The sequence below is a fragment of the Mustelus asterias genome, chromosome 10 (assembly GCF_964213995.1).
Source record: "Mustelus asterias chromosome 10, sMusAst1.hap1.1, whole genome shotgun sequence".
NCBI lineage: Eukaryota > Metazoa > Chordata > Chondrichthyes > Carcharhiniformes > Triakidae > Mustelus > Mustelus asterias.
Window position 1 is genome coordinate 120,341,316 of NC_135810.1, and position 22,920 is coordinate 120,364,235.

General features: G+C 45.8%; 2 protein-coding genes across 3 annotated transcripts in view; both read left to right on the forward strand.

Annotated features, from left to right (window-relative positions):
* The window catches only part of gucy2f (guanylate cyclase 2F, retinal), a 131,353-nt gene extending 127,166 nt beyond the window's left edge, over nt 1-4,187 (forward strand). Inside the window, exon 20 of the mRNA XM_078221470.1 lies at nt 4,002-4,187. Within this exon, the coding sequence (XP_078077596.1) occupies nt 4,002-4,187 (186 nt within the window). The remainder of the gene's footprint in view (nt 1-4,001) is intronic.
* The window catches only part of lrrc32 (leucine rich repeat containing 32), a 34,230-nt gene continuing 15,389 nt past the window's right edge, over nt 4,080-22,920 (forward strand). For both annotated transcript variants that reach the window (XR_013498905.1, XM_078222568.1), the window contains exons 1-2: nt 4,080-4,242; nt 20,136-20,230. Coding sequence is in view for 1 of the 2 variants with exons in the window: in XM_078222568.1 (XP_078078694.1) it covers nt 20,141-20,230 (90 nt within the window). In the remaining variant the exon portion in view is untranslated. The remainder of the gene's footprint in view (nt 4,243-20,135; nt 20,231-22,920) is intronic.

Consider the following 22,920-nt stretch of genomic DNA (forward strand, 5'->3'; position numbering starts at 1 on the left):
GTCCACTCTATCCAGGCCTCGCAGTATCCTGTAAGTTTCAATAAGATCCCTCCTCATCCTTCCAAACTCCAACGAGTACAGACCCAGAGTCTTCAACTGTTCTTCAATGCTAACCATTGTGCCGCCCAAAGGTACAATGCTGAAATGTTGAAAGCTCTGTGATAAGGTATAGGAATTCTTTATTGAGAAGCAGACAGTACAACCTGGAGGGTCAAATGCTCCTCTCAAACAGTGGGTGACCACTTCAAACCCAGACATGGTAAACACTGGTAAACAGATGAAGGCTAAAGCCTTTCTGTCTCGCAACTGCTAAGCTCCTAATCAGTTCCTGAAGCACATCATCAAACACTACACTCAAAGATAATTCAGACGCAGCCGACAAGATGTATTTCTATTCAATTCAAAGTATGTGGGCCTCACTGGTTAGACCAGCATTTGTTGCCCATCCATAATTGCCCCTTGAGAAGGTGGGGGGGCGCTGCTTTCTTGAACCGCTTCAGTCTGTGAGGTGTAGGTACACCCACAGTGCTGCTAGGGACAGAGTTCCATGGGCAGCATGGCAGCACAGTGGTTAGCACTGCTGCTCACAGCGCCAGGGACTCGGGTTCAATTCTGGCCTCAGGTCATGTCTGTGCAGAGTCTGCACGTTCCTCCCGTGTCTGCGTGGATTTCCTCCGGGTGCTCTGGTTTCCTCCCACAGTCCAAAGATGTGCGGGTTAGGTTGACTGGCCGTGCTAAATTGACCCTTAGTGTCAGGGGATTGGTAGAGTAAATAATTGGGGTTATGGGGATAGAGCCTGGGTGGGATTGCGGTCAGTGCAGACTCGATGGGCTGAATGACCTCCTTCTGCATGGTAAGGATTCTATGACCCAGTGACAGTGAAGGAACAGTGATTGTATTTCCAATTCAGGATGGTGAGTGGCTTGGAGAGGGACTTGCAGGTGGTGGTGTTCTCATGTGTCTGTTACCCTTATCCTTCTAGGTGGTAAAGGTGCTGAGTTTGTAAGGTGCAGTCACAGTGGCCTTGGTGAGTTATTGAAGGATACATGGCACTCGCCACAGAATAATACCCAGCCTCTCTCCTGCCCTCAGAGCCACAGCATTGATAAACCTGGCCCACCTCACCTTCTGGTAAATGCTGACCACCCTCCAGCCCAGCCAGGTGTTGGGGTGCGTGGGCTTATTCTTTTCAGGTTTTCTCCGGTACTTCTGTGCTGATAATGTTGTCAACCCAAGTCTCGATATTATCCAGTTCCTATTGACTTCTTCACAGAGTAATTGACAAATGGAACCTGACTATCTGGGATAAAGCCAATCGATGGAGTGAAACATTGAAACATAGAAAATAGGAGCAGGAGGAGGCCATTTAGCCCTTCAAGCTTGTTCTGCCATTCACTACAATCATAGAAACATAGAAGATAGGATCATGGCTGATCATCCAGCTCAATAACCTGATCGTGCCTCCCTCTCCCTATATCCTTTGATCCCCTTCACCCCAAGATTATATCTAACTCTTTCTTGAAAACGTATAATGTTTTGACTTCAACTGCTTTCTGGCTCACCACTCTCTGGGTGATGAAATTTATTTTCATCTCAGTCATAAAAGATTTATCCCGTATCCTTAGACTGTCAAACCTGATTCCGGACACTCTCACCATCAGGAATGTCCTTCTTGTATCTACCGCTTGGTGGCACGGTGGCACAGTGGTTAGCACTGCTGCCTCACAGCGCCAGGGATCCAGGTTCAATTTCGCCCTCGGGTCACTGTCTGTGTGGAGTTTGCACATTCTCCCCGTGTCTGCGTGGGTTTCCTCCGGGTGCTCCAGTTTCCTCCCACAGTCCAAAGATGTGCAGATTAGGTTGATAAATTGATCCCAGAGGAATTAGCGGAGTAAATGTGTGGGGTTACGGGAATAGGGCCAGGGTGGGATTGTGGTTGGTGTAGACTTGATGGGCTGAAAGGCCTCTTTCTGCACTGTAGGGATTCTATGATTCTACCTTGTCTATTCCAGTTAAAATTTTCTAAGTTTCCATGAGATCCCTTCTCGTTCTTCTGAACTCCAGTGAATAGAATCCTAACTGACTCAATCTCTCCTTGAATGTCAGTCTCGCTATCCCAGGAATCAGTCTGGATAGAGAGACAGAAGATCAGAGGAATTCCTATTGGACACCACAACCAATGTTAATGTGTGAATGCTGGCAGTCAACACTCTTGTGTAGATTTTGTTTTTAATGGTATTTCTGCTGGTCCCCTACTGTGGCAAATTATCATTCCATCAGAAAAACAATTCTAACTTAACTTTAAATGCATCTTTTGTGTGTTTTTATATTTATTTATTCCTGACTGGAGAATTCTTTGCCTCTGCCATTTAGGCAGAGGCACTAAACCTATTGAAATGAAATGGGGATGAGTGCTCGTGTTAACAAGACACTCCCAAGGCTATCATGTCAAAGTTAATCGTCATAACCAACAGATTCTGAGGAAGCTCTAACCTTGATCCTGGTATATCGAACTGGGAGCTTCCGCCAAACAGGAAAGATTGAACAGACTGGAGCTCACATGAACATACAAATAGGGGTCCTTGAGCTTGCTCCACCATTCAATAAAGTCATATAATCATAGAATCCCTACAGTGCAGAAGGAGATCATTCAGCCCATCAGGTCTGCACTGACCACAATCCCACTCAGGCCCTATCCCCAGAACCCCATGCATTTATCCTAGCTAGTTCCCCTGGCATTAAGGGGCAATTTGGGATGGCCAATCCACCTAATCCACCTAAAAGTCATGGCTGATCTGATGGTAACCTCAACCCCACATTTCTGTCTACCCCCAACAACCTTTCACCTTGTTAATCAAGAATCTACCCATCTCTGCCTTAAAAATATCCAAAGACTTTGCTTCCACTGCCTTTTGAGGAAGAAAAGATTAACAGGTGCCCTAATAGGGGAGGTGATGGCCCAGTGGCATTTTTGCGAGATGAATAATCCAGAAACTCAGCTAACATTTCGGGGACCTGGTTTCGAATCCCGCCACGGCAGATGGTGGAATTTGAATTCAATTTAAAAAATCTGGAATTAAGAATCTACTGATGACCATGAAACCATTGTTGATTGTGGGAAAAACCCATCTGGTTCACTAGTGTCCTTTAGGGAAGGAAATCTGCCGTCCTTACCCAGTCTGGCCTACATATGACTCCAGAGCCGCAACAATGTGGTTGACTTTCAACTGCCCTCTGAACAAGGGCAACTAGGGATGGGCAATAAATGCTGTCCAGCCAGCGATGCCCATGTCCCACAAATGAATAATTTAAAAAAGAGGTCTTTAAAATTCTGGACATATTTTGATAGGTTAAGTGTGGGGAAGATGTTTCCATTTGCAGGTAAGCTAAAACTGGGGACATCAGTATAAGATAGTCACTAATAAATCCTGTAGGAGCGGCATGGTGGCACAGTGGTTAGCACTGCTGCCTCACAGCACCAGGGACCCGGGTTCAATTCCCGGCTTGGGTCACTGTCTGTGTGGAGTTTGCACGTTCTCCCTGTGTCTGCGTTGGTTTCCTCCCACAGTCCAAAGATGTGCGGGTTAGGTGGATTGGCCATGCTAAATTGCCCCTTAGTGTCAGGGGGGCTGGCAAGGGTAAATGCATGGGGATAAGGCCTGGGTGGGATTGTGGTCAGTGCAAACTCCATGGCAGAATAGCCTTCTTCTGGACTGTAGGGATTCTATGAACTCAGGAGAAACATCTCTCCCCAGGAAGTGGTGAGAGTGTGGAACTGCTTACCACAGGGAGTGGCTGAGGTGAATGGTATAGGTGTATTTAATGGTATAGGTGGATAAACACATGAGGGAGAAAGGAATAGGAGAGGGTGGGAGGAAGCTCCTGTGAAGCATGCACACCAATAGAGATCTGTCTTGTATGGTACAATCTCTAGAGTTAAGCACAGGAGGCAGCGGGACCCAGCGTCCAACCAATGACTAACTATGACTGAACTTCCTAGATAACCATCCTCCTAATATGGTTGAGATTCCGCAGCGGCCAGAAGAAATATGTTCCCAACTTCCACTACTCCCCGGTCAGAGGGATGGGAATGCACAAACGGATCAGGAGTAGCAGGGAAGAGCCCTCGCTCGCTTTCAATGGGTCCAGGCGAGTGAATTCAGGCAGCCAAGACTCAGCAATGTGAAAGAAGTGTGGGGGAGGGAGGTTTGTTTTTCTTCACCGTCTCTGCCTCCAGTCAGGTAACAACTGAACATTTATCATTAAGAAAAAACAATGTGTGTGTATGTGCTTTGTAAAAAAAAAACTTTGTTTTATTTCTGACCTGTGCTGTTTCTTCATGCCGTTTTTTCCCCTCCTGTTTATATCCGGCTATCACTGAATGTTGTAATCATCTCTAACAATATGATTTGAAATTGCTTGTTGACTTTCTGGGGTTATTGTTGCTGCTGCCCTCGGGATTTTTTTTGGCGGGGGGGAAGAAAATGCCGGTGAAATTGACAAATGTGTAACTTTCTTATTGATGAACGAGATACAGGGGCTGTAGCCTTTGCTTAGTGGAGTTGTATTCCTGCAGCCAATATCTGGATTCTTGGTCAAACTTTTCTCTCTCTTCCACCCGCCCCCCCCCACTTTTACTTTGGCAGGTAGTTTCTATTCGAATGTTAAGTTTATTTATTGGTCACAAGTAAGACTTATATTAACACTGCAATGAAGTTACTGTGAAAATCCCCTAGTCGCCACACTGCCCAGTGCCTGTTTGGCTCAATGCACCCAACCAGCACATCTTTCAAACTGTGGGAGGAAACCGGAGCACCCGGAGGAAACCCACGCAGACACGGGGAGAATGTGCAAACTCCACACAGACAGTGACCCAAGCCAGGAATCGAACCGGGTCCCTGGCGCTGTGAGGCAGCAGTGCTAACCATCGTGCCACCGTGCCGCCCACATTGTTTAACAAATGATATGACTCTGTTCAGATGGGAACATCACCTAACGGAGGGGATAATCTCAAGGTGCCGCAGTGAGCTTGGATAAGGGCAAAAGCTCGGAGGGGAGGGAATTCCCTATATTTCAGCACTCAGCTGAGTGTTTATTACATTCAGACACTTCTCCTCAACTCCTCGCATTCCGAGGAGGGAGATATTTGCCAACAAGCGATTAAATGATTGTTTGCAACTTTTATTAACTTTTTGTTTAAAAAGCATTTAAAGGGGCGGGGCCGTTCTCGCGTGCCACTGGAGTTCTGTAACCAACCTGCTTTAGCAATTAAATGGTAAAATACCGCCCAGGCTGAAACGCCTTGAAATAACAACACAAAACGCTGCGGAAAAACTCAGCAGCTCTGATGTGACTTCTTCAGAACTGCTTTCCTCCAGCTGAAACATTTTAATTTGATTTATTATTGCCACATGTATTAGTATACTGTGAAAAATATTGTTTCTTGCGCGCTATACAAGCAAAGCGTACCGTTCATAGAGTAGCCACGATGTAGAGATGCCGGCGTTGGGCTGGGGTGGGCACAGTAAGAAGTCTCACAAGGTTAAAGTCCAAAAGGTTTATTTGGAATCATGAGCATTCGGAGCGTCGTTCCTTCATCAGGTGGCTCACCCGCTGCGAAAGCTCGTGATTCCAAATAAACCTGTTGGACTTTAACCTGGTGTTGTGAGACTTCTTACTGTTCACCGAGTACATAGGGGAGAAGGAAAGGAGAGAGTGCAGAATGTAGTGTTACAGTCACAGCTAGGGTGTAGAGAAAGATCAGCTTAATATAAGGTATGTCCATTCAAAAGTCCGATGACATCAACTCTCCACGGATGCTGCCAGACCTGCTGAGAATTTCCAGTACTTTTTTTGTGTGTGCTTATTTTTGCTCTGGAGGCTGGAGTTTTTTAATGGGAGAGGAGTTTGTGGCTGATGACAGAAATGGTCAACAAGGGCTGGGAGAATGGATCAGATCTGGCTACTTGACATGTCGAATGTGCTGCCTGGGAGGGTGGTAGAGGCGGGTTGCCTCACATCTGTTTAAAAGTATCTAGATGAGCACTTTGCACATCATAACATTCAGGGCTATGGGCCAAGTGCTAGCAGGTGGGATTAGGTGAGAATTCAGGTGTTTCTAATGTGCCAGTGAGGATTCAATGGGCTGAAGGGCCTCTTCTGCGCTGTACGATTCTATAATTCTCCAGTGCAGTGCTGAGGGAGTACTATGCTGTCTCTGTCTTCTACGTTATAACTGTGGCTACACTTCAAAAAGTGCTTCATTAGCTGTAAAGCGTTGCTGAGACATCCAGTGGTGATGAAAGGCATTATATTTTCTTCATTCTTTCATGGGATGTGGCCATTGCTGGCAAGACCAGCACTTACTGCTTGTCCCTTATTGCCCTTGAACTGAGTGGCCATTTCAGAAGGCAATTAAAGAGTCATCCACATTACTGTGGGTCTGGAGTCACATGTAGGCCAGACCCGGTAAGGATGGCAGATTTCCTTCCCTAAAGTATGCTTGTGTACCAGATGGGTTTTTCCGACAATTTCATGGTGACCATTACTGAGACTAGTTTTCAATTCCAGATTTATTAGTTGAATTTAAATTCTTGCCATGGAGGGATTGTCCCCTTTCCCCCAGAGCCTGTGCCTCTGGATTATAAGTCTGGTGACATTACCATTGTCCCAGCATCTTCCCGGGAATATAAATGCAAGTCTTTTTTCTCAGCTCAATAGCGATCCCTTGACTGAAGCAGTTTGGTTGTTTATCCTATTTGCTGTTTGGCCAAAGCATTGAAGATCCCACAATCTGGGTCGATTTGTCAACCAATCAGCACCTTTTTTTCCTGTAGTGTAAATTGTTGCAATAGTTTGAAATTTGGCATTCTTGTGTTTGTCCTGATGAGTACAAGATGAAAAGCTTCAGCAGTGTGTCTCTCTTTTTCAATAATAACCTTTCTCTGTGTAAATTGGCTGCTATACTTAACTACTAAACAAGTAATTACTTCAGCAGGAAGCATTTTGAAATGTCACAAGGGTGTGCAGCTCAATTTACAGTGATGCTTTTTCTACTATGGTCCAAGATGTTGCAGAGTTTACCTTCCTGGCTTGAAAGAAGTAACTTGTATTTACATAGCACCTTCATGGTGTCTGTGTTGTATAGTCAATGAGGTGCTTTTGAAAAGTGGTCATTGTTGTGATGTAGGACATGTGGCAGGCAATTTACACACAGCAAGACCCCACAAACAGAAATGTGATCATCAGATAATCCAAGTATCTTTAGCGATGTCAGTTGAGAGAAAACCAGGATACTGGGACAACACCTCCCCCTTCTTTGAAATCATAAAATCCCAAAGTGCAGAAGGAGGCCGTTTAGCCATTTGAGGGGAGGCGATGACTTAGTGTTATTATCGCTAGACTATTAATCCAGAAACTCAGCTAATGTTCTGGGGACCCGGGTTCGAATCCCACCACGGCAGAGGTTGGAACTCAAATTCAATAAAAAATATCTGGAATTTGGTTTCATGGTCATTCGTAGATTCCTTTGTCGATTGTTGGAAAAGCCCACCTGGTCACTAATGTCCTTGAGGGAAGGAAATCTGCCATCCCTACCCAGTCTGGACTACGTGACTCCAGAGCCACAGCAATGTGGTTGACTCTCAACTGCACTCCAAGGGCAAGTAGAGATGGGCAATAAATGCTGGCCCAGCCAGCGACGCCCATATCCCACAAATAAAAAAAGAGTCTGCGCTGACTCTCTGGCAGAGTATCTTACCCAGGCCCTCTTCCCCTACCCTATCCCCATAACCCCACACATTTACCATGGGTAATCCTCCTAACCTACACATCTTGAGACAACAAGGGGCAATTTAGCATGGCCAATCCACCTAACCTGTACATCCTTAGAGTATGGGAGGAGCACCTGGAGGAAACCCCATGCAGAAATAATGCCACATGATCTGCGACATTCCACCCCCCCCCCCCACCGTCATGTTGGCAAAGATTATTGAGTGCATGGGCCTTCCGGTCATAGTCATAGAGGTTTACAGCATGGAAACAGGCCCTTCGGCTCAACTTGTCCCTGTCGTCCAGTTTTTACCATTAAGCTGGTCCCAATTGCCTGCGTTTGGCCCATATCCCTCTATACCAATCTTACCCATGTAACTGTCTGAATGCTTTCTAAAAGACAATATTGTACCCGCCTCTACTACGATCCCTGGCAGCTCGTCCCAGACACTCACCACCCTCTGTGTGGAAAAAGCTGCTCCTGTGTCTGCATAAACCCTGCCAACAGTGGAGAAACTCGGTGGGTAGGTGGATATTGCAGCCCTTTATTTAAAACAAAACAATTGTTGGTTGAACTTGGCTCAGTTGGTAGAGTTCAGGGTTGTAGATACAAGTGGGGTTCAGGATGTAAACACGTAATCCAGGTTAATACTCGGTAACTGCTGTTTTTTTTTCCACAAGAGTCCTTTATAAGCTTTAGTCACAGGATTATATGACCACGAAGACCCAACTCATGGAAGAGACAGGGCCACTCCTACCATCCAGACTGAAATTCACCCCAAGTAATTTTGGTGCTTGCAAATTGGCTGTGGTGTTTCCCTCATTATAATAGCTCGATAGTTATTCATTGTCTCTGAAGCTCTTAGAAATGTCCTGAGGACATGAATAAAATGATATAAAAAGGATGAGCTAACGATTAAAAGCTGGATCGAAACGTTTCCTTTAATTAGATTTAGCTTTCGGCTGAGTATTAATGCGGAGCCTCCCTTCAACGCATTTGTATAGCACCTTTTTAAGGAAGTAAAAATATCTCGAGATGCTTCAGAGGATTGTTGCTAAAGTTTGACACCATGCCAAGCCATTGGGACAGCTGCCAGAGACACAGGTAGCAATCTGGAGACATTAAGGAAAGGATAGGTTACCTGACACTAAGTATTATGTGACCAGAAAATAAGTGGGGAATTAGGACACGGACTTAGGGCTGGGTGATCTTTCTAACCATCAGTGTGCTGCCAGAGGTGCCATCTTTTGGATGAGATGTTAATCCAAGGTTAGGGTAGCACGGTGGTTAGCACTGCTGCCTCACAGCGCCAGGGACCCGGGTTCGATTCTAGCCTTGGGTGACTGTCTGTCTGCGTGGAATTTCATAGAGACGTAGAAACTAGAAACAAGAGTAGGCCATTTGGCCCTTCAAGCCTGCCCTGCCATTTATTATGATCATGGCTGATCATCAAATTCAATATCCTGATCCCTCCTCTTCCCCCATATCCAGCTGCAGCTTTTGGAAGCCCGCGATTTAGAGTGACAGCTGGGGACACTGGAGCATCCGCGAGGCAGAGACTATCGTGGATAGCATGCATAGAGAGGTGGTCACACCGCAGGCACAGACTCCGCAGGCAGGAAGGGAATGGGTGACCATCAGGCAGAGCAAGAGAGATAGGCAAGTAGTGCAGGGATCTCCTGTGGCCATTCCCCTGCAAAACAGATATACTGTTGAAGGCAATGGCCTTTCAGGGGAAAACAGCAACAACCAAAACCATTGCACCACGGTTGGTTCTGCTGCAGAGGAGGGAGTATAAATGTGTGAGAATGCAATAGTTATAGGGGATTCAATTGTAAGGGGAATAGACAAATGTTTCTGTGGCCGCAAACGAGACTGCAGGATAGTATTTAAAGAACAAATAGGTGAATGGAGGAAATCAGCATTAGTAGAGAAATTATTTGGGGGAAATTGATGGGATTGAAGGTGGATAAATCTCCAGGTCCTGATAATCTTCATCCCAGAGTGCTTAAGGAAGTGGCCCTAGAAATAGTAGATCCATTAGTGGTTATTTTCCAAAATTCTTTGGACTCTGGACTGCTTCCTACAGATTGGAGGGAAGCTAATGTAAGCCCGCTATTCAAAAAGGGAGGTACAGGGAACTATAGACCAGTGAGCCTAACGTTGGTACTGGGGAAGTTGCTAGAGTCTATTATCAAGGATTTCATTACTCATCTTTTGGAAGTCAGTGGTACAATCAGACAAAGTCAGCATGGATTTACAAAAGGGATATGGGGGGGAAGGGGGGGTCAGGATATTGAATTCGACGGTCAGCCATGATCAAAATGAATGGCTGGTACGGTGGCACAGTAGGTTAGCACTGCTGCCTCACAGCGCCAGGGACCCAGGTTCAATTCTGGCCTCGGGTCACTGTCTGTGTGGAGTGTGCATGTTCTCCCTCCCTATGTCTGCGTGGGTTTCCTCCGGGTGCTCCAGTTTCCTCCCACAGTCCAAAGATGTGCAGGATCGGTGGATTGGCTGTGCTAAATTGCTCCTTAGTGACCCAGGATGTGTAGGTTAGGGGGATTAGTGGGGTAAATGCATAGGGTTATGGGCTTAGGGTGGGGGGTGGGCCTGAATAGGATGCTCAGTCGGAGAGTTGGTGCCAACCTGATGGGCCGAAGGGCCTCCTGCACTGTAGGGAATCTATGATAAAAGTTTGCACTCTGAAGTGGATGCAGAATACCACGCGGCACTAATCAAAGAAGGGCAGGGGAGTCCTCCCAGGCGTGACTAGCCAATAGTTATCCCTCAACCCGCATCAACAAAACAGATTCAGAGAGATCTGGAAAATCCCTCCCCCACAGGACCTCAACACAAACTCCACCTGGACAAATCTATGGGAATCACTGGAGATGACAAACAAGTCTCTGGTCTCAAACCCAACTCAACAGCTGCCTGCTTTCAATCTTCCAAGGAAGGAGTAGTCCACCCTCAACAGGTCCAGGACCGACCACAGCTTCTGCTTGGCCACCTCCACAGATAGGGCATGAGTGCCAGCCCCCAATGAGAGAGAGTAAACGGCACCACATCATCGAAGAGTGTCCAATTCACAGACTTAGCAGAGGCCTATCTGCACTCAACACAGCAGGACTGGAGGAATACGCTTGGCATTGTATTCGCTAAATAAATAAAATAAAACCGATAATCAGGTCATCATCGCATTGCACCTTGTGGGAGCTTGCTGTGCACTAATACAGTGCTGCCTTTCCTCTGTTGCAGTGGAGACTATGCTTGAGAAATACTTCATTGGATGTAAAGTGCTTTGGGACTTCCTGAGGTTAAGTGCTGGATAAATGCAAGTCTTTCTTGCTGGGGCGGCACGATGGCACAGTGGTTAGCACTGCTGCCTCAAAGCGCCAGGGACCCGGGTTCAATTCCCGGCTTGGGTCACTGTCTGTGTGGAGTCTGCACGTTCTCCCCGTGTCTGCGTGGGTTTCCTCTGGGTGCTCCAGTTTCCTCCCGCAGTCCGAAAGCTGTGCTGGTTAGGTGCCGTTGGCCGTGCTAAATTCTCCCTCAGTGTACCCGAACAGGCGCCAGAGTGTGGCGACTAGGGGATTTTCACAGTAACTTCATTGCCGTGTTAATGTAAACCTACTTGTGACACTAATAAATAAACTTTAAAACTGTTTTGAAGTCTCCTCCTTTGAATCGGGTGTCAACTATTGGTCTGACTGTGTGAATGGCCGACTCTTTACTCCAAGATGCAACCTGCTCCTTCTGCTATAAGTTTAAAAATAACTCCACTTAGCTTGCATCATATGAAAACTCCAAGATTGGCTAAGCTGAGAGCTCCTCCAGCACTCCCATCCCACAGGATTTTGTTTTCTCTTTTTCTTTTGTTGCCTATGAATGAGTCTGAAGAGCCAGTTTTGATCTACAGAGTAACCTGATAATGCCTGAACTGGAGAGCTGGGTTTTCCCCCACTCCATACTTTCCATTTCCCTGTTGCTGAAAGCAAAACAAAAGCTAGTTCACTCACTCCGACATCAGGATGAGGAGGGTCCCATCTCCCATGTGACCCCTTTGGCCCCGAACATTGTTAACCCCAGCTGCCAAAGAAGTACAACACAGGAACAGGTCCTTCAGCCCTCCAAGCCTGCGTCGATCACATTGTCCTGTCATGGGCAGCACGGTACATGGTGGTTAGCACTGCTGCATCACAGCTCCAGGGACCCGGGTTCGATTCCTGGCTTGGGTCACTGTCTGTGTGAAGTTTGCACGTTCTCCCAGTGTCTGCGTGGGTTTCCTCCAGGTGCTCCGGTTTCCTCCCACAGTCCGAAAGACGTGCTGGTTAGGTGCATTGACCCAAATAGGCGCCGGACTATGGTGACTACAATTTCACAGTAACTTCATTGCAGTGTTAATGTAAGCCTTACTTGTGACTAATAAATAAACTTTATCTAAACCAACTGCCTGTATCCCTCTATTCCCTGTCAGTTCATGTGTCTATCCAGATAATTCTTAAACGTTGCTAACATATCTGCCTCAACCACCTCACTTGGCTGTGCATTCCAGGCCCCCACCACCCTCTGTGAAAAAAAATCTTCCCCCGCACATCTCCACTGAACCTTTCCCCCTCTTGCCTTGAACTTGTGCCCCCTTGTAATTGTCATTTCTGCCCTGGGAAAAAGCTTCCAACTGTTCACCCTATCTACACCTCCTCTCATAGTTTTATAAACTTCTATCAGGTCACCCCTCAACCTCCATCTTTCCAGAGAGAGCAATCCCAGTTTATTCAATCTCTCCTTATAGCTAATGCCCTCCATACCAGGCAACATCCTAGCGAACCTTTTCTGTACCCGCTCCAAAGCCTCCACATCCTTCTGGTAGTGTGGTGACCAGAATTGGACACAGTATTCCAAATGTGGCCTAACCAACGTTTCTCCATATGAACATACGTACGAATGTATGAACTAGGGGCAGGAGTAGGCCACTCGGCCCCTTGAACCTGCTCTGCCAGTCAATAAGATCATGGCTGATCTGTTTATAACCTCAACCCCACATTCCCACTTACCCCTGATAACCTTTTGCCCGCTCCCCCATCTCCCGCTGCTTAGCAAGAATCTATCTAGGTCTGCCTTAAGAGATATTCAAAGGCTCTGCTTCCACTGCCTTTTGAGGAAGAAAGTTCCGGAGACTCCCCACCCTCAGATAACCTCTCCTCACCTCTGTCTTTCCCATCATCATCCTAGTAATATGCTCCTTTGCCCCCTCTGTGCTGTTGATGCCCATTGTATCGAATGTTGGCACAGTGAAGCATTTTGCTGGGATGTTTGAGTTTCATGTTTAGGGGTGGGGTTGGTGCAGTGATGATATTATTGAGCCACTGTTCAAACTCGCTTCTTGAGATATTTTTAAAAGGTGGTGGTGGGAAGGTCACTGTGAGGTAATGTGTGCTCATTGCGGCTGCAGAGGGGTGGCAAGACATCACTGGGTGGTTGAAGCTGCCCAATGGTACCAAGCTATTGCCCCTACAATGTGCTGCCCAACCCACTGGGTTGGCACTGGCAAGAGGAGCTTTTGAATTTGGAGGCGAGAAACCACCAGGTGAAGATTTAGTGGATGAAACCTTAGTAGATTTGTGTGACTACAAAAGGGGTGTTTAGGACAGAGATAAGGAGAAGTTTCTTCCACCCTGTGGAATTTGCTACCACAAAAAGCAGTTGAGGTCAAAACGTTAAATGTTTTCAAGAAGGAGTCAGGTATAACGCTTGGGGTGAAGAGAATCCAAGGATTTGGGGAGAAGGCGAGGTCTGGCTATTGAGTTGGATGATCAGTCATGATCATAATGAATGGCAGAGCAGGCTTGAGGGGCCGAATGGTGGGTGCAGGCCTACTCCTGCTTCTAGTTTCCATGTTGCGAAAGGTGCTACATAAATGCATGTCTTATCTCAGATTTCTTCTGAGATTCTGGTGGTTGGTTAGGAGAATTAAAAATAAGAAATATTTCTGTCCATATCCCCTCCTGAAGCTAATGGCAGCTCCTTGGTCTAGGGGTATGAGTTTTGCTTTGGATGTTACAAATAGTGAGCTTACGCAAAGTTCCGGGTGCTATATCTCACTCCTTCTTGAAAATATTCAATGTTTTGGCCTCAATTACATTCTGTGGTAGTGAATTCCACAGGCTGACCACTCTCTGGGTGAAGAGATTTCTCCTCATCTCTGTTCTAAATGGTCTACCCTGTATCCTCAGACTGTGATCCCTGGTTCTGGATACCCCCCACCATCAGGAATATCCTCGGGATATTCCAAAGAAAGTTCTCAAAAGTCAAACTTGGTTTGTTCTCACTGGAACAATGGAGGTTGAGGGGTGACCTGATAGGAGTCTACAAGAGTGGATAGCCAGAAGCTTTTTCCCAGGGTGGAAGAGTCAATTACTAGGGGGCATAGGTTTAAGGTGTGAGGGGCAAGGTTTAAAGGAGATGTACGAGGCAAGTTTTTTACACAGAGTTTGGTGGGTGCCTGGAACTTGCTGCAGGGGGAGGTAGTGGAAGCAGATACGATAGTGACTTTTAAGGGGCATCTGGACAAATGCATGAATAGGTAGGGGGTTTAAGTTCAGTCAGGCAGCATGGTCGGTGCAGGCTTGGAGGGCCGAAGGGCCTGTTCCTGTGCTGTAATATTATTTGTTCTTTGTTCTTTTGTTCTTTAAATGCTGCTGAAGCCATGATCAAATTCTAGGATGGGTTCTGCACAGGGGAGTTGTGGGGGTTTGGGGGGGGTGGGTGGGGCGGCGGGGTTGGGTGGGGGCGGTGGGAGCTGTGATGTCTTGAGGGACTTTCCTGTACTGTGATTTTTTTTTTTGGCCAGCCCTAGAGCCTTGTTGATGTCACCTGTTACCAGCAGCTTATTAAATTAGCTCTAATCGGGGATAACGATTCCCCGATACCTCTCGCTGTTAAATGATAAGATACTATTCTTCTTGTTCTCTGATGTTTGGAGTGATGAAATCAAGGTCGACTGTCCCAGATCGGAAGTACTTTGACTCTCCTGTTGACTATAGATCGAGTAACGATCAGGAACTGGCTCAGCCACGAGGCAGTAAATGATTTGAGAGTGAGTAGGGGGTAATTCCATCGAGCTGGAGTTTGCCCTCCTTCTGGCAGTTGACCTTTTAGAAACATCTCTGGCTAATATTAGTCGCACTCTTCTGAAACATCAGACTCCAGTCTGCTTGAGGTAAGGGATGCACCTTTGACCTCTTACTTCTGTGTTTCTGACGTGTAGAATGCATCCAAGAATCATAAAATGATATAGGACAGGAGGCCATTTAGCCCATCATATCTGTGCTGACTCTTTTTCAATAGCTTTCTTTCCCCATTGCCCTGTAAATCTTTTCCCCTTCATGTAGGTATCCAATCACCATACTTGCTCCCACGCTAACTTGCTATGTTTACAGAAAAAAGAATAATAATGTTCTCATCAGCCCCCCCCCCCCCCCTCCCCATCACCTCCCCCCTCCCCCCACCCTGTTGTTGGCGGAATGGTGGTTAGCACTGCTGCCCCCACACTGCCAGGGACCTGGGTTCGATTCCCGTCTTGGGTCACTTTCTGTGGGAAGTCTGCAAGTTCTCCCCATGATGTGGAGATGCCGGCGTTGGACTGGGGTGAACACAGTAAGAAGTCTCACAACACCAGGTTAAAGTCCAACAGGTTTATTTGGTAGCAAATACCTCCTATTTGGTAGCAAATACAATGGTATTTGCTACCAAATAAACCTGTTGGACTTTAACCTGGTGTTGTGAGACTTCTTACTGAGTTCTCCCCATGTCAGCCTGGGTTTCCTCCGGGTGCTCCAGTTTCCTCCCACAGACTGAAAGACGTGCTGGTTAGGTGCGTTGGCCATGCTAAATTCTCCCTCAGTGTAACCCGAACAGATGCTGGAATGTGGCGACTAGGGGATTTTCACAGTAACTTCACCGCAGTGTTAATGTAAGCCTACTTGTGACAATAATAAAGAAACATTAGCTAACTACCTTTAAATCTGTGTTCTTTGTTTCTTGACCCTCCTGCTTGTCTGACTGTTCCTCCCCATTTTTGCTCTTCTCAAAACTACTCCAAAATTTCCCTGTCTATTAAATCTCCCCTTTACCATCTCAGTTCTGTGGCGAACAATCCTTTTTCAAAAGTAATGCCTTTCAACTTCCACACCCACATTAAGTGTGTTTCAGACACTCCCAGGTCATGTGCAAGTGGATGATTATATCTTATTCCTCACATCTCCAACTTCTCATTTTTGTACAGGGTAGTAGTTGGCTATATCTGAGACTATGGGTGTGTAGTGTGACCAATATAGGGAACAATCACAGGCTACAGTAGTTGTGCTCCACTTAAATAGCTGCAGTGCTTATACTACAGCTTTGTTTCTCTTTGAATTATTTATATTACTCGCTGTTTAGACTGTGGCACAGTCCATGTGAAGGAGCTGTTTATATTATAGACTGCTCAGATTGTGCTGTGTATGTTACAGTGCTACTTATGTCCAAGCATCCATTTATTCATCTTGTGCAGTTATGTATATTGCTGCACTGTTTACATTTTACAACAACATCTTTCATTTGTATAGTGCCTTTTAATGTAATAAAACACCCAGAGGTTTTCCACAGCAGGGTTACAGAGCAAACTTTGGTCATCAAGTCGAGTGAGGAGGTGTTTGGGGAGAGGGGGCAAATGGCCAAAAGCTTGGTCAGAGACAGAGGTTTTATGGAACGTCTTAAAGGAGGAATGGTGAAGAGGTTTAGGGAGGGAATTTCCAGAGCTTGGAGCCCTGGCAACCTTTCTTATTTATTCGTTCACGGGATAGGGCAGCACTGCTGCCTCATAGCGCCAGGGACCCGGGTTCAATTCCTGGCTTGGATCACTGTCTGTGCGGAGTCTGCACATTCTCCCCGTGTCTGCGTGGGTTTCCTCCGGGTGCTCCGGTTTCCTCCCACAGTGCAAATGATGTGCTGGTTAGATGCATTGGCCATGCTAAATTCTCCCTCAGTGTGCCCGAACAGGCACCAGAGTGTGGCGACTAGGGGATTTACACACTAACTTTGTTGCAATGATAACGTGAGCCTACTTGTGACACTAATAAATAAATTTAAACTTTGTGTGTGTCAGTGGATAAGGACATCTCTAATTGCCCCTTGAGAAGGTGGTGGTGAGCTGCCTTCTTAGAAACATAGAAACTAGAGTAGGAGTAGGCCATTCGCCCCTTCGTGCCTGCTCCGCCATTCACTTTGATCATGGCTGAGCATCAAATTCAATATTCTGATTCCTCCCCATATCCTTTGACCCCTTTAGCCCCAAGAGCTATATCTAATTTCTTCTTGCAATCAGACAATATTTTGGCCTCAACTACTTTCTCTGGTAGTAAATTCCACACATTCACCAGCCTCTGAGTGAAGAAATTTCTCCTCACCTCAGTTCTAAAAGGTTTGCCCCTTATCCTCAAACTATGACCCCTAGTTCTAGACTCCCCCACCATTGGGAACATTCTTTCTGAATCTACCCTGTCTAACCCTGTTAGAATTTTATAAGTTTCAAGGGAGCCCCTCTCACTCTTCGAAACTCCAATGAATATAATTGTAACCAGCTTAGGAGAGACTGTTACAAGCTTTTGGAGGTGATGAAAGGTGCTATAGAAATCCTCATACGACAGACCTGCCATCCCAGGAATCAGCCTGGTAAACCTTCGCTGTGCTCCCTCTATAGCAAGGACATCCTTCCTCAGATAAGGACACCAAAGCTGCACACAATACTCCAGGTGTTGCCTCACCAACACCCTATACAATTGCAGTAAACCTTCCCTATCCCTATACTCAAATCCTCTCGCTATGAAGGCCAACATACCATTTGCCTTCTTTACTGCCTGCTGTACCTGCGCGCTTACTTTCAGCGACTGATGCATGAGGACTCCAAGGTTTCATTGAGTATCCACCTCTCTCAATTTACACCCATTCAAGTAATAATCTGTCTTCCTATTATTGCTACCAAAGTGGGTAACCTCACATTTATCCACATTACACTGCATAATACATTCAGTTCCCTCTTTCAAATCTTTAATATATTATGTGAACGGTTGGGGTCCTGGCACAGATACCTATGGAACTCCACTAGTCACTGACTGCCAATCAGAAAAAGACCCATTTATGCCAACTCTTTTCTTCCTATCTGCTTTCTTGAGCTACTGCAGTCCATGTGATGTAGATACACCCATAGTGCTGTTAGGGAGAGAGTTCCAGGATTTTGACCCAGTGAAGGTACAAGTACCAATGTTTGACAATTGCAAATTGGGGATTCTCAGGAGGCTAGAGTTAGAGGAACACAAATAGCTGGATGCAGCTACCTGCTGCGGGTTGATGGAGATTAGAGAGAAAGGGAGGGGGGGAGCCATGAAGGGATGGTAAAGGAGGATGTTATTTTTAAAATGGAGGCAAAGGCTCCTGGTTAAGTAATGTCGGTCAGCACGCACAGGGCTGATGGGTGAATTGGACTTTGGTGTGAGTTAGACATGGGCGACAGAGTTTTGAATGATCCCAAGTTCATGGAGGTTCAAAGGTCAGAGGCCAGCCCCAAGTGTGTTGGAATAGTCGATCTGGAGGTAACCGAGGCACAGACAAGGTTTTGGCATCAGTAAGCTGAGAGAGGGAATGTTATAGAGGTGAAAATGTGGGCAGACTCAGTGATAGTGTGAGATTGGAAGCTTCTCTTGGGGTCAAAGTTGCAAAGCGACTGCTTTAATCTGAGATGATGGCCAAGGAATGAAGCCAAGTTTATAGTGGACACTGAAGATGATCGCTTCTGCCTTCAACACTTGGAAGAAATTTTATATAAATGTTATAGCAAATATAGACACTAGTTAGACTTCAGCTGAAATATTGTGTACAGTTCTGGGCACTATGCTGTAGGAAGGATGTGAACGCATTGTAGAGAGAGAGTGCAGAAGAATCTTACAAGAAAGGTTCCAGGGATGAGAAACTTCAGTTGTGTGGATTGATAGGAGAGGTTGGGACTGTTCTCCTTGGAGAGAAGAATCAGAGGAGATTTGATAGAGATGTTCAAAACCATTAGGGGGCTGGACAGAGTAGAGAGAGCGAAACTGTTCCTGCTCCTAAAAGGATCAAGAATGAGAGGGCGTAGATTTAAAATTATTTGCAAAAGAAGCAAATGTGATGTGAGAAAAACATTTTTACCCAGCGAGTGGCTGGGGTCTGGAATGCGCTGCCTGGAAGTGTCGTGGAGGCAGGTTCAATCGAGGCATTCAAGATGGTATTGGATGAGTACTTGAAAAGAAACAATGTGCAGGAATACGGGGAAAAGACAGGGGAATGGAGAGCCAGTGCAGACACGATGGGCCAAATAGCCGCCTTCTGCGCCGTAACAATTCCGTGATTTTAAGTTTTACTGTTTATACTGTCATATTGTAAAAGGTTTAGATTAGTGTGATGTAGCACTGTTTATAGTGCTTTTAATATTAATTGCACATATTATGCACTGTTTATAGTACAGTCCATATTATTTCAGTTTATAATAAGCAGAGGTTTGAATATTGCAGTGTTTGAAGTGATTAATATAACGCATACTTTGATTTATTGTACCATTTTGTTTTATTTGTGCGTATGGTGTTAGATATAACCAAATACTGTTTACATTATCACACTGCACATATTAGGAGTATAGGAAGGAGTTAAATTGCAGCAGTTTAAACTCATTTTATTTTGCAATATACCTTTTGTTCATATCGTAGTTGTTTCTAATATGTGGATCGGGTATGAGAGGTTTACAACATGGAAGCAGATCCTTCAGCCCAACTTGTCCATGCTGCCCAGTTTTTACCATTTGAGCTAGTCCCAATTGCCCACGTTTGGTCCACATCCCTCGATACCCATCTTCTTACCCATGTAACTTCTAAATGCTTTTTAAAAGACAAAATTGTACCCACCTCTAGTACTACCTCTGGCAGCTCGTTCCAGACACTCACCACCCTCTGCGTGAAAACATTGCCCCTCTGGACCCTTTTGTATCTCTCCTCTCTCGCCTTCTGTTTTCTTGAAGGCAAAAAGCTCCAGGCTGGTTTTACCTTCATGCTGGTTATCATTGAATGTAATCTACTTTCACTGATAGTTAATGATATTGTGCTTTCTAATTATAGATTGTATCTATTTCTACATCTTGGTATTGTTTAGTGTTTATATTACAGCATTGTGAACATTCCAGCTCTCTATCTCTCTCTCCCTATATTAGGGTGCTGTTTAAATTCTGCTTCAGTTTCTATTCTAATTGTATCTGATTTTGTTATAACCTTGTCACTGAATTCCAGTTATTCTTTGCAGAAACTATGGAGCATTTCCATCTCCTCCTGGTAGCTGTCGCTGTGCACAGTGTGACAACAACTTCCCGACCAATGGATTTCTCTCCTTGCCAGACGGTTAGTACCAAAGGACTCTGGGACAAGCCCTAATGTACCATTGCTGCATTGTAACAGAGACAAGAGCATGTTAAGGAAATAGGTTTTGCATTCATATAGAGCCTTTCACCACCTCGGGGCTTCCCAAAGCAGTTAAGAGTGGTTAGCACTGCTGCCTCACAGTGTCAGGGACCCGGGTTCAATTCCTGCTTGGGTCACTGTCTGTGTGGAGTTTGCACATTCTCCCCATGGCTGAGTGGGTTTCCTCCGGGTGCTCCGGTTTCCTCCCACAGTCCAAAGGTGTGCGGGTTAGATGGATTGGCCATGCTAAATTGCTCCTTAGTGTCAGGGGAACTAGTTAGGGTAAATGCATGGGGTTATGGGGATAGGGTCTGGGTGGTATTGTGGTCGGTGCAGACTCGATGGACCGAATAGCCTCCTTCTGCACTGTAGGGATTCTATGGATAAGAGCCAATGGCAATTAGGGATGGCAATAAATGCTGGCATAGCCAGAGACACCCACATCCCTTGAATGTGGGTGTCACTGGCTAGAATCCAGGAAAAAGTACTTCTTCTGAAGTGTAGTCACTATTGTAATGTAGGGACACGGCAGCCCAATTGTGCACAGCAAGCTCCAATAACGAGTGATGTGGTGATCTTTTTAATGTTGATTGGGGGGGGGATAAATATTGGCCAAGGTGCTGGGGCAATCCCATTTCCTTCCAAGTGATGCCATGGAATCTTTTACATCCGCCTGAGATGGCAGATGGGGCCTCACTTAACATCTCATCCAAAAGTCACATTGCCAACAGTGTGGCACTCCCATTGGAGTACTGAGGGAGTGCCAGCTGAGAATTCTGTACTCTAGTCTCTGGCAAGGGACCTGAACCCACAGGTCTGATTTGCAGTAGACACTGATATGAAAAGGTGAGGGACACACAGCATTGCAAAATTTTAAAGTTTATTTATTAGTCATGAGTAGGCTTACATTAACACTGCAGTGAAGTTACGGTGAAAATCCCCTAGTCACCACACTCTGGCACCTGTTCGGGTACACCTGAGGGAGAACTTAGCACGGCCAATGCACCTAACAAGCATATCTCTCGGACTGTGGGAGGAAACCGGAGCACCCGGAGGAAACCCACGCAGACATGGGGAGAACATGCAGACTCCGCACAGACAGTGACCCAAGCCGGGAATCGAACCCAGGTCCCTGGCACTGTGAGGCAGCAGTGCTAACCACTGTGCCGTAATGGAGTTGGTTACAGAACATGTTTGTTCAGGAATTGTCTTCATATTCTTTTAGAACCATAAAATCCCTACAGTGCTAAAGGAAGCCATTCAGCCCATCCATTCTGCACCAATCCTCTAGGCTGACTCCCTGCACTGTCTCCGTAACCCTGTGTATCTACCATGGCCAACCCATCTAAACTACACATCTTTGGACACTAAGGGGTAATTTACCATGGCCAAGGTGCCTAACCTGCACACCTTTCGATTGGGGGGAGGAAACCGGAGCACCTGGAGGAAACCCACACAGACACGAGAAGAACATGCAGACCCTGCACAGACAGTGACCCAAGCCAGGAATCGAACCTGGGTCCCTGGTGCTGTGAGGCAGCAGTGCTGACCACTGCGCCACCGTGCCGCCCATTAACAGCAAATCCTTATTGACTACTTGTAACTATATAGATTTATCTAGTAACGGGTGCAGGCCAGGAGTATCTCCATGTTTGCACCTGGACATATCTCCAGCCAACACCACCCAGGCTCTGTGTCATGTCCCTCCTTACATCATTGTGTGGACAGTACTGTACTCATTCCCTCATTAACCCTGTATATACCAGACCCTTGGGGTCCTTTCTGAATGAAGACTTCTGTCTTTATTTATTGATCCATCTCAGCTGATCTCAATTCAAATTTTTATTGACGATTCGGAAATTTATTGTGGGCACATTGCTTGTTCATTTAATAATCGCATACAAATGATTATTTAGCAATGAAAAGTAAAAATTACATCAAAAATCTGACTGATTTTTAAAAATACATTATAGGAGGCAATGAAATCATAAAAATCACATAAATCGAAACACCATTTCTCAAAATTTCCAAAGATCCCTTAAATTGAAGCCCCCTTTTTATAAATCTTTACCCCATCTGACCCATTCCCCTTAGCAGAGTTCAGAAACAACATCGCTGCTAACAATGAACGTGGTCTATGAGAATGGCTGCCATGGGAGAAATGAGAGAGACAGAGAGAGAGGCAGTGTTAGAGAGAAAGAGAGACATGGGTGGAAAAGGTAGGTCAGGAAACTGTTCCATAACTAGTTTTGTTAATGTACAAATATCTGCAGGATCCAGCCTGGAGAATTTTGTTTCTGCCTGCGGTATTAGGGGGATCTGATCGGAACAGAGGGAGAGGAGTAGGCCATTCAACCCATTGAGCCTGCTCCACCATTTAGTATGGCTGCTGTCAAATCACATAGAGTAATGTTGCATCCGTGGCTGTTAAGTTGAGGCCTGGTATCACTGGCTGATAAGCTCATTTAGTGCAGTGGATGTACAACGGGATCAAAAAGCCAGATCTAATTGATGGTCCAAAGCCAGATCTATTGAACTAGTTGCTTCATTAGCTCATAAGATGTAGGAGCAGAATTAGACCATTCGGCCCATCGAGTCCACTCCGCCATTCGATCATGGCTGATATGCTC